General features: G+C 36.1%; 1 protein-coding gene across 1 annotated transcript in view; it reads right to left on the bottom strand.

Annotated features, from left to right (window-relative positions):
- Positions 1-1,900: 1,900 nt before the first annotated feature.
- Positions 1,901-12,296, bottom strand: part of LOC144241636 (complement factor H-like) — a gene marked incomplete at its 3' end in the record, with an annotated part of 68,743 nt that continues 58,347 nt past the window's right edge. Inside the window, exons 8-9 of the mRNA XM_077776545.1 lie at positions 2,542-2,736; positions 1,901-2,077 (exon numbers count right to left, since the gene is read on the bottom strand). Of these exons, the coding sequence (XP_077632671.1) occupies positions 1,901-2,077; positions 2,542-2,736 (372 nt within the window). The remainder of the gene's footprint in view (positions 2,078-2,541; positions 2,737-12,296) is intronic.

Below are 12,296 nucleotides of genomic sequence, written 5' to 3'. Positions count from 1 at the left end.
TTATGGGTGTTTGCATCTATATTCATCAGAAATGTTGACTTATAGTTCTCTTATTTTGTGGTGGCTGTTTCTGGTTTGGTATCAGGGTAGTGCCGCTTCATAGAATGAATTGGGGAGTTTTTACTTCTTTTGCTCTTTTTTTTGATAGTTAGAGAATGGGTATTACCTCTTCCTTAAATGTTTGCAGAATTCACCTGTGAAGTCATCTGTTAGACTTCTGCTTGTTGGCAGGTGTTTGATGACTGACTATTTTTTTTCTGGTAATCGGTTGCAATTTTCTATTTGCTCCTGTCAGTTTTGGTAGGTTTATGTTTTGAAGAATTTATCCATTTCTTCTAGATTGTCCAGCTTGCTGGGATATAGTTTTTCACAATATTCTCTTGTAGCCTTTTCTATTTCTGTGGTGTTGGTTGTTATTTTTCCTCTCTTAGTTGTGATTTTATTTATTTTGGCCCTTTCTCTTTTCTACTAAATAAGTCCGGGTAGCAGTTTGTCCTTTTATTAATTGTTTCAAAAACCAGCTCCTGGTTTTTTTGACCTGCTCTGTTGTTTTTCTAGATTTTATATCATTTATTTCTGCTCTTACCTTTATTATTTCCTTCCTTCTGCTTTTTGGGGTTTTGTTTGTTGTTGTTTTCTAGCTGCTTTACGAGCCAGGTGAGGTTGTTTATTTGCTTTTTTCTTGCTTCTTAAGGTAGACCTATATTACAACTTCCCTCTTAAAACAGCTTTGCTACATCCCACAGGTTTTGAACAGTTGTCTTTTCATTTTCACTCATGTCCACGTTTACTTGCTTTTTCACTTATTTCCTGGTGGACCCATTCATTGTTTATTAGCATGTAATTTCACTTCCATGCAGGTGTGCTCTTTTCTTGTGGTTGTGATTTTTTCTTGTGGTTGACTTGTAGTTTCATCGCATGGTGTTCTGAAAAGATTCATGGTGTGACTTCGATCTTTTTGAATTTGTTGAGGCATGTAATATTTATGCACCCAACTGGTGAGCCCCACAACATGAAAGTTATGTCTTCTTGTTGGATCGCCCCCTTTGTTATTATACAGTGTCCTTCTTTGTCTGTTATTACATTCTTTGCTTTCTAGTCTACTTTGTCCAATACAAGTATTACTACTCCAGCTTCCTTTGACATCCATTTGCACAATAAACATTCTACCTCCCCTCAGTGTCAATCTGCAGTTGTCTTTTGGTCAAGAGTGATTCTTTGGTAGGCAGCATAGAAATGGATCTTGTTTTATTCATTCTGTCATCCTGTGTCTTTTGATTAGAGCAATTACACCACTCACACATTCAAATTAATTTTTGATAGATATGCATTTATTAACATTGTAGTACCTGCTTTGCGGTTGTTTCTGAAGACTTTCTCTGATCATTTCTTGTCTTTCCCACTTTCACGGTTTGATTTTTTTTTGTGTGTGTGATATGTAGTATTTCTTTCTGTTTATTCTTTGCATATTTATTATGAGGTGTTTTTAAAAAAATCTTTGGTCCCCATTAGGTTTGTATATAACATGTTTTGTATTTAGCAGTCTACATTAAGTTGGTGGTCATCAATTTGAACCCAAACAGTACTCCTTTCATCTCCAGGTAGATGGTGTNATCCTCTTAAACAGTCACATCTTTTTCCGTCCTTTGCTAGTGTCACCCTATATTACTGGTTTCTTCTTTGTAGTTTCATTACTGTTTCTTGACTAATGCCTATCAGTAGACATTTATTTTGCCATATTTGTATCAAGAAATTTGTATATCCACTCATACATACTTGGGAAAAACAAAGCTAAGTAGTTGCATTGGGGATATCAGAAAGTATATAAATATTTTGTAACAGTCTCTATGGGTGAGCATAAGAAAACTATGAATATTGGGGTCTCAGATCATTTACTTACCAGGAGGATAGCATTGAGGAGGAGGGACCCAGCCATTTTCTGTACAGTTCATTACAGTCTGCCCATTTTGAAGACTGTAGCCATAATTGCAGTTAACTCTTAAAGATTCACCTTGTAAATATATTTTTGTTGGATATGGCCGCTCTCCATATATCAAATTATTGAAAATACATTTTCCTGAAAATCATAAAAATAATAAACATAATTTGTTATGCCTATAGATTCAGTGAAAATATGTAATTAAAAACTATTCATACAAAATTTAAATTTTCATGGATAAGTATCCAAAATTAACATATAACTAAGAAAGCTAAAGCTACTACCCAATGTTTAAAAAGAAGAAAATAAAATTTAAAGTTTTCTATCATCAGTTTTTTATACATGAAATATTGGTAAATAACATATGTGTTTTCATAAGACTCTATCTGTATTTCTAAGGTGATATTTATGAAGAGCTCCTGAGGATGGAAAAATTTATATTGGTAGTTTTCCTCATAAAATTTATTCCTTGGCCTTCTTTTTGTCATTTTAGGCTTAACTGTACTCACCTATGTGTTTTGCCACACCACTACTTCAAATATATTTATGCATTGCAAAAAAGAAATATTTGTACATAAATAGTTATAAAAAGATTGACTTACTGCGGCATGGTACTGCTGGTGACCATCCTTCTTGTGTGCAATGAATATATCCCCTATTCTGTTTTGTATCTGTCACAAAATCATGATGACAGGAAAAGGAATATTTTTTTCCTACAGGTACTGGAAAATCTCTTCTATAGCTATATTCATTGTGTAGTATTCCATGTTTTATTTCTGGATATTCACAACGTTTCTCTTGCAATTCGGAAAAAAAAGAAAAGAAACAAGAACAGTATAAAAATACTTTATCTTAAGAATAAATCATATTGGAAATGAATTGTTTCATTGGTACATTTTATCCTCTTAGCATAATTTCACTCACTGCATCAGGTTTTCTAGGAAAAGAAGTGTTATAAATATGGATCAGTGGAATATGTGATGAAGTCATTGCTAGTGAAGTAAAAATTCACCTTATGGGTCATATGATATATAAAATTGAATGAAGACTCGAGAAATAAAATTCTACAAAAATATTTTAAGGAATTCTGCTTGAATATGTATATACTATGCATGGTTGATTTAATGAGGAACTTGGTTGAGGGATGGAAGTATTGATTTTATTTCTCAGATTATCTAGCTTTTTTTTTTCTCCTCTATTCTTATCAGAAATCAGAGTCCTATCATATCTTCTCAGACCAACTCAATGTAGGGAAATAGTCAGAATTTTCTAAGATTAAGATTCATTAATTTATATTTCTATTTATTGTAAATAATTTAACAAATATAGAAAAACAAAAGTTTCCATTCATTACATTATACAGAAAAATTACATTCTTACTAATCCCTGAAACCAATCATTGAGCAAAGACTCTTCTGTATTTAATCAGAGAAATGAACTAGGACTATTTTTCAATATTCAAATACTTAAGATTATGGAAAACTTTGAATGTTATTTTTTTAAGTTATGTTTTAGAAACAGAGAGGGGGCACAAGTAAGCGAGGAGGGGAGAGAGAAAGAGAGAAAGTGAGAGAGAGAGAAGCAGGGCACACCTAGGGCTCATGATTTTACCTGAAGCAGGGCACTAGCTCACCCAAAGTGGGCATGAGCTCACCCGATGTGCAACCCGAACTCACCAACTTTGAGATCATGACCTGAGCCAAAGTCAGATTCTTAACGACTGAGTCCCCAGGCGCCCGATTGCTAATTCTAATTTTAATTGGAGAAGGAGATGTTTTAAAATATGTTATACACCTGTGATAATATGTATGACATATAACATATATATGAAGTGTCTTAAATATACTTCAGAATATATAAGATATTTGTCATATATATGAGGTGTTTTAAAATATCATATATAGGGGGCATCTGGGTGGCTTAGTCGGTTAAGCGTCCGACTTTCGCTTGGGTCATGATCTCTTGGTTTGTGGGTTCGAGCCCTGTGTCGGGCTCTGTGCTGACTGCCAGCTCAGAGCCTGGAGCCTGTTTCAGTCTGTGACTCCCTCTCTCTCTGGCCCTCCCTTGCTCACGCTGTCTCTCTCTCTCCTAGAAATAAATAAAACATTAAAAAAATAAATAAAATAAAATATCATATATAGTACATCATACTGTAATGATATATGTGACAACATATATGACATATATATGATATATAATGTGACCTATATGTCATGATATGTATATAGAGGTGTTTGAAAAATATGTCATATATTTCCTATTATATATATTTTTGAATAAAAGTGAACATTTAATGCAACCATAGTTGAATTCCTTTTAAACACCAAAATGTTATACTTTAATTGAGGTATAATATAATTGCATTTTACTGAGATATTCTTATATATGGAATATTTTTGACATATGTTTATGTGTTATGTTCTTTATAACACATTTACATGTAATATTTTCCAGAAGAGAGTTCCTTTTTCATTTGATGACATAGAGATAATCTAGTACATTAATATTAGACCAGTATTAGTTTTTTTCCTCATAAAATGATTCTATTACAAACCTTGTACAACACATGAACAGAATCTCCAACACACACACACACACACACACACACACACACATGCATGCATACCAAGTATTCATTATCATATTCATCTTTTTAAAGTACACTAATCCATTTTCTTTTTGTCTGATTACAGAAAGTTTCCAGTAGTTTAAATTGACTTGTTATGTGGATCATACCCTTCGAATCCTTTCATATACCTATGTTTTACTTTAATAAAAATTTGTATATGATACATTCTCTAGATATAGATTCTTGGGTTACAGCCCATATCTCTCATTGGTAGATTTTCCCTCCACATTTTTGAAATTTCCAATGTTGAGACTCAAAAGCTCATTTACTTTTATTCCTTTTAAGTAATCTTCTAGGTTCCCCCCACTCCCACAACTTTTTGACGATTTAGATTGTTTTTTTTTATTCTCATATGAATTTCATCTTGAAGGTGATTGAAGGAGGTGTGGGAGAACTGTGGACTAAGAAAAGAAGAGACATCTTGATGTGTCATTTCACAACCATTCTATGTTGGGAAAGCGTCAGTCTTTGGATTTGTAAGAATTGAGACTTAAAGTACTCAATTAAATAGCTGTAAAATTGTGAAGGAGAGATTTGAACCCTGGGGATCTGATTTCAAAACAGCACTGATTATCTACCTATTATGGTGTTTCAAAGGATACGAACTAAGAGTTAAGATGGTGAGGTAAGAGTTCCGGATTTCTTTTATCCCAGAAACACAGTTGTATGGTGGTCAGAACACTTGGAAATCTATCTGCAGAGTGACAGGAGAGTCTACATAGGTAGAGAGAGAAGCTTGGTGGGCAGAGGTGCATGTATGTGAACTGGGATAGTTAAAACAGCATGAGTACTGGAGGGAAGGATCCATAGTGAGAAAAAAGGGAGAGAAAAGAGAAGCTGTGGATTGCGGTATTGTGTTAGGACAAGAGAAAAATATCTCCAGATCATGGACTAGGGAATAAGAAACATGAGAGTGCCAGTCTCTACTTTGCAAAAAGCCTAAGGAGCTGAAGATCAAAGTTGTCAAAAGTGTGTGCCATCCTTGGACCCAAGCCAATGCCAGTGTGTGTGCCTGGGGGGAGGCGAGCAGTGGTAATCTCAGGGGCACACTAGGAGAAAACAGTCCCCTCCCTTGAGTACTGTTGGATGAGGGTATATTGCATCCTCAAAGACAAAAGACCTTGCAGGCGCCAGGCATATTGGCAGGGCAGAATGGCACGACCCCAGAACCAGGTGCCCCTGGTGCATGATCCATTACGATATCGGGTTTTGAATTCCAGGTGAGCACCTGGGAGGTGTGGGAGAACTTTGGACTAAGAAAAGCCACCTGCCTGCACCAATGTGTGAAGCCTGCTTGAATAGCGTGGTTGATACTGGGGCGTCACTATTTTTCTCCCAATCACCAACATGGTGGGGCTTCAGGGAAAAAGACAGCAGACCCCAGCAGAGGCATGATCTGCTTATATGAAGCCGCGACCCTCAGTGCCTGGAGACTACTTATCTACTAGAGCAGAAATGACACTGGGTGAACCAGATGACTGCTTCTCTAGACCAGCACAGTCACAGGTCTCAGATAACAACAGACAACTGTCTTGCAATTTTGTATGTTAGTTTGTTGCCCTTTTTCTTTTCTTTTCTTTTCTTTTCTTTTCTTTTCTTTTCTTTTCCTTTCCTTTCCTTTCCTCATTTCTTTTAGTTTCTCTCATCTCTTCTCTTTTCTCATCCTTTCTTTCAACTGTCTTCTTTTTTATCCCTTGGAGTCAGGTTCTTAGTTTCTGATTTGATTTTTGGTTAATTCTTATACATACACACAGACACACACACATATATAGTCTTCATTTATTTTTCTGCTTTGTTTGTCTGTTTAGTCAAGCATTTTTACTTTACTCCGGTTTCTTTGTTTTCCTTTCTCTCTCTCTGGATTAAGCATTACAGCTTGTCTGATTCTCTGCTTGGTCTTTTTTTCACACCTTTCATTTTTTTTCTTTGTGTGAGGTCCCTGCCCTTCCCATCTTTCCAGGGATACCTCAATGAAAAATTAAAGCACACCTGGTGGAAGGTCTAAACTATCCACCACTGTGAGTAAGGAGAAGCTTTGTAGAAGACTGTTTGGTGAATTACAGCAAAGAAATACACAACAAAGGAGTGCATGCAACAAACTCCAAGTACAATTCCTGATGTGCCAGACCCTGGACAGTGAACAGCCCTCTTAAATATAGTAGTCCTCACAGGTACAGGACATGTAACAAATTATTAAATCACATAAAGAAAGAAAACAGGCCAATGATGAAATCAAAGAATTCTCCTGACAAAAATTCCAGGAAGAAGTGAGAGCCAAAGGATTGCTCAAAACATATATAAACAAAGTGTCTGAATATGAATTTAGAATAACAGTCATAAGACTAATACATATAGGCATTGTAAGAAGCATAGAAGGAGGCAGATAATCTATTGCTGCAGAGATCAAAAACCCAAGAAAGAGTCACGATGAATTAAGAAATGCTGTAAATGAGATGCAAAATAAACTAGATGCAGTGACAGTAACGATGGAAGAAGTAGAGAAGAGAATAGGTGAAACAGAAGTTACAATTATGGGAAATGATGAAGCTGAAAAAAAAGAAGGAAGGGAAATGAATAGACCATGAGGGGGAAATCAGAGACCTAAATGATTCAATGAAATGAAATAATATACATATCATAAGAGTTCCGGAGGCAGAAGAGAGAAAGAAAAGGGAATAAAGTTTATTTGAACAAATTATAGCTTAGAACGTCCCTAATCTGGGGGAGGAAACAGGCATTCAAGTCCAAGAGGCACAGAGAACTCCCTTCGAAATCATGGTCAACACCATTATATATCATAGTGAATCTGTCAAAATACAAAGATAAAGATAGAAATCTGAAGGCAGCTGGGGACACATGGGTCTAAACCTAAAAGGGTAAACAAGTAAGGACCTATCCACTGAAACTTGGCAGGCCAGAAGGGAGGGCAGGAAACACTAAATGTGCTGACTAGGAAAAATAGGCAGCCAAGAATCATTTATCTGGCAATGCTGTCATTCAGAATAGGAGATAAAGGAGAGATAAAGGTTTTCCCAGAGAAAAAAAAATGAAGGAGTTCATGACCACCAAGCCAACCCTGCAGGAGAACCTAACAGAGACTATGAGTGGAAACAGCAAAGACTAAAAAGGACCAGTGACCTCACCACAGGCATGAAACCTACAGGTAACACAATGACACTGACTCCATATCTTTCAATAATTACTCTGATGTAATTGGGATGGACTAAATATCCCAATCAGAAAACATAGGGTTTCACCATGGAATAAAAACAAACCAAAACAAAAACAAGATTTAACTTTTTGCTGTCTACAAGAGACTCATTTTAATCCTGAGGACAGCTGCAGATTGAAAGTGAGGGGGTGAAAAATCATGTGTAATGGTACTGGATGGCAAAAGAAAGCCAGAGTAGCCATATTTATATCAGACAAGCTACATTTTAAAAGAAAGATTGTAACAGGAGATGAAAAGAGCATTTTAACATAATTAAGGGATCTATCCATCAAGAGCTAACATTTGTAAATATCTCTGCCCCCAATGTGGAAAAACTCAAATATCTAAATCATTTAATTACAAATATAAATAAATGTAAAGATAATAATACCGTGTTTGAAGGGGACTTTAGTACTCCACTTACAGCAATGGACAGATCATCTAGGCAGAAAATGAATAAGGAAACAATGGCTTTGAATGACACATTGGACCAGACGGACTTAACAGATATACTCAGAACTTTTTGTCCCAAAGCAGCAGAATACACATTTTTCTCGAGTGTCCATAGAACATTCTCCAAAACAGAACACATACTGCGTCACAAAACAGCATGTAAAAGGGTTGAGNGTCAGGCAGAGAAGGACAGATACCATATGTTTGCACATATAGGTGGATTAGGAGGAACTTAACGGAGGACCATGGGGGAGAAGAAGGGGAAAAATAATTGGGGAGAGGGAGGGAGGCAAACCATGAGAGACTATTGAATGCTTAGAACAAACTGAGAGCTGAAGGGGTCGGGGAGAGGGAAGGGGGGGTGATGGGCATGGACGAGGGCACTTGTTGGGATGAGCACTTAGTGTTATATGTAAGCCAACTTGACAATAAACAATTTAAGAAAAAATATAACAATAAAAGGATTGAGATCATACCATGCATATTTACAGATCACAATGCTATGAAACTTGAAATCAACCACAAGTAAAATGGAAAGCCCCCAAATGCATGGAGGTTAAGGGACATCTTACTAAGGAATCAATTGATCAACCAGGAAATTAAAGAAAATAATTTTTTTAATATATGGAGGCAAATGAAAATGAAAACATGACTGTCCAAACTCTTTGGAATGCAGCAAATGCAGTCCTAAGAGGAAAACACGTTGCAGTTCAGGCCTATCTCAAGAAGCAAGAAAGGTCCTAAATACACAACCTAGCCTCACATCTAAAGGAGCTAGAAAGATAGCAGCAAAGAAATCCCAAAGCCAGCAGAAGAGAAATAAATATTAGAGCAGAAATAAACAGTACACAATCCAAAAAATAAAAATCAAACAAAAAACAATAAACAAAAACATTGGAACAGATTAATGAATGTAAGAGCTTTTTTAAAAAAAGAATAAACAAAATGGATAAATCCCTAGCCAACTTCTCAAAAAGAAAATAGAGAGAACCTAAATACATAAAATCATGAATGACAGAAAAGAGATCACAACCAACACCACACAAACACAAACAATTATTAGAGAATGCTATGAAAAATTATATGCCTACAAAGTGGACATTCTGGAAGAAGTGGACAAATTCCTAGACACTCACATACCACCAAAACTTAAATAAGAAATAGATAATTTGAACAGAGGCATAAGCAGGAAAGAAATTGAATTCATTATCAAAAATCTCCCAAGAAATAGGAATCCTGGGTTAGATTGCTTCTTAACAAAATTATGCCAGGCATTTAAGGTGGAGTAAAGACCTATTCTTCTTAAGCTGTTCCAAAAACTAGAAATGGAAGGAAAGCCTCCAGACTCCTTCTATGAAGCCAGCATTACCTTGATTCTCAAACCAGACAAAGGCCCCACTAAAAAGCAGAATTACAGGCCAATATCTGTGGTGAACATGGATGCAAAAATCCTAATCAAGATACTAGCAAATCAACGTCAACAGTATATTAAGAATTATTTACCATGATCAACTGGGATTCATTCCTGGGCTATAGGGCTGGTTCAATATTCACAAATCAATCAACATCATACATCACCTTAATAGAGGAAAGGGTAAGAACCATATGATCTTGTCAATAGATGCAAAAAAAAAAGCACTGGACAAAATACAGCATCCTTTCTTAAAAAAAACCCTCAAGAAAGTGGGGATATACCTTAGCATCATAAAAGTCATATATGAAAGGCCCACAGCCAACAGCATCCTCAATGGAGAAAAACTGAGGGCTTTCCCCCTGAGATCAGGAACATGACAGGGATGTCCATTTCCACCACTGTTGTTTACCATAGTGTTAGAAGTCCTAACCTCAACATTCAGACAACAATATGAAATAAAAGGCATCTAAATTGGCAAACAAGAGGTCAAATTTTCAGTCTTTGCAGCTGACATGATATATCGAAAACCTGAGAGACTCTACCAAAAAACTGGTAGAGCTGATACATGAATTCAGCAAAGTCTCAGGATATAAAATCAATGTACAGAAATTGGTTGCATTTCTATACACCAATAATGAAGCAACAGAAAAAGTTATCAAGGAATTGATCCCATTTTCAACTCACCAAGGACCATAAACAACCTAGGCATAAACCTAACCAATGAGGTAAAATATCTGTATGCTGAAAATTACAGAAAGCTTATGAATGAAAATGAAGAAGACACAAAGAAATGGAAAACATTCCATGCTCATGGGTCAGAAGAACAAATATTGTTAAAATGTTGGATTACCCAAAACGATCTACATATTCTAGCAAGCTCAACCAAAATGGCATCAGCATTCTTCATAGAGCCAGAATAAACAAATTTGTTTTGGAACCACAAAAGACCCTAAATTAGCCAAAGTAATGTTGAAAAAGAAAACCAAAACTGGAGGCATCACAATCCTGGACTTTAGCCTGTATTACAAAGCTGTAATGATCAAGACAGTAAATATTGGCACAAACACAGACACATAGACCAGTGGAATGGAATAGAGAACCCTGAAATGGACCCACATACATATGGCCAACCAATCTTTGACAAAGCAGAAAAGAGTATCCAATGGAAAAAGACAGTCTCTTTAACAAATGGTGCTGGGAGAATAGGACAGCAACACACAAAAGAGAAAAATTGGACCACTTTCCTACACCATACACAAAATTAAATTCAAAATGGATGAAAGACTAAATCTTAATGTTAAACAGGAAATCATCAAAATCCTACAGGAGAAAACAGGCAGCAACCTGTTTGATCTCAGTTATACAAACTTCTTACTTCACATGTTTCTAAAGGCAAGAGAAAAAATAAACCAAAAATGAACTATTGGGAACTCATCAAGATAAAAAGCTTCTGCACACAAAGTAAACAATCAACAAAACTAAAAGGAAGCTGAATGGAAGAAGAAATTTACAAATGATGTATTGGATAAAGGGTTAGTATCCAAAATCTATAAAGAACTTACCAAACTCAACACCTGAATAACAAACAATCCAGTGAAGAAATGCGCAGGAGACATGAATAGACACTTTTCCAAAGAAGACATCCAGATGGCAAACAGACACATGAAAAGATGCTCAACATTGCTCATTATCAAGGAAATACAAATCAAAGCCACACTGAGATACCACCTCATACCAGAGGTGGCTAAAATTAACAACGCAGGAAACAACAGATGGTGAAGATGTGGAGAAAGGGGAACCCTCTTGCACTGTTGGTAGGAATGCAAAATAGTACAGCCACTCTGGAAAGCAGTGTGGAGGTTCCTCAAAAAATTAAAAAAGGAATTACCCTAAGAGCCAGCACTTGTACTACTAGCAATTTATTCAACAGATACAAGAGGGCTGATTCGAAGAGACAGATGCACCTCAATATTTGTAGCAGCACTATCAACAGTAGCCAAATTATGGTAAAAGCCCAAATGTCCATCAACTGATGAATGGATAACGGAGACATGATATATTTACACAATGGAATACTACTCAGCAATGAAAATGAATGAAATTCTGCCATTTGCAACAACAAGGATGGAATTGGAGGGTAAGTGAAATACATCAGTCAGAGAAAGGCAGATATCATATGGTTTCACTCATAGGTGGAATTTGAGAAACTTTATAGGTGACCATAGAGGAAGGGAAGGAAAAATAAGATACAAACAGAAAGGGAGGCAAATCATAAGAGGTTCCTAAATAGAACAAACTGAAGGTTGACGGCAGTGGGGGTTTTGGAGGATGGGGAAAATGGGTGATGGGCATTGAGGAGGGCACTCGTCAGGATGAGTATTGGGTGTCGTATGTAAGTGATGAATCAAGGGAATCTATTCCTGAAGCCAAGACTACTCTGTATGTTAGCTGACTGGCCAAGAATAATTTTTTTAAAAAAAGGATATTAATTAAAGAAAACAGTCCACTGAGATTTCTTTTCAAAAGGTATACAAAGGGATAAAATTAAAGTAGGTATTATTATTATAACAGGTTTAATCCCTTTGCCATTTTCTTCTTTAATCTGGGCACACTTAAATATGTTTTATGGTCTTAGAAGATCATCTCTGAA

Source organism: Crocuta crocuta, unplaced genomic scaffold, assembly GCF_008692635.1.
Source record: "Crocuta crocuta isolate KB4526 unplaced genomic scaffold, BGI_CrCroc_1.0 scaffold220, whole genome shotgun sequence".
NCBI classification, from domain to species: domain Eukaryota; kingdom Metazoa; phylum Chordata; class Mammalia; order Carnivora; family Hyaenidae; genus Crocuta; species Crocuta crocuta.
This window is presented reverse-complemented; position numbering and strand designations above follow the sequence as displayed.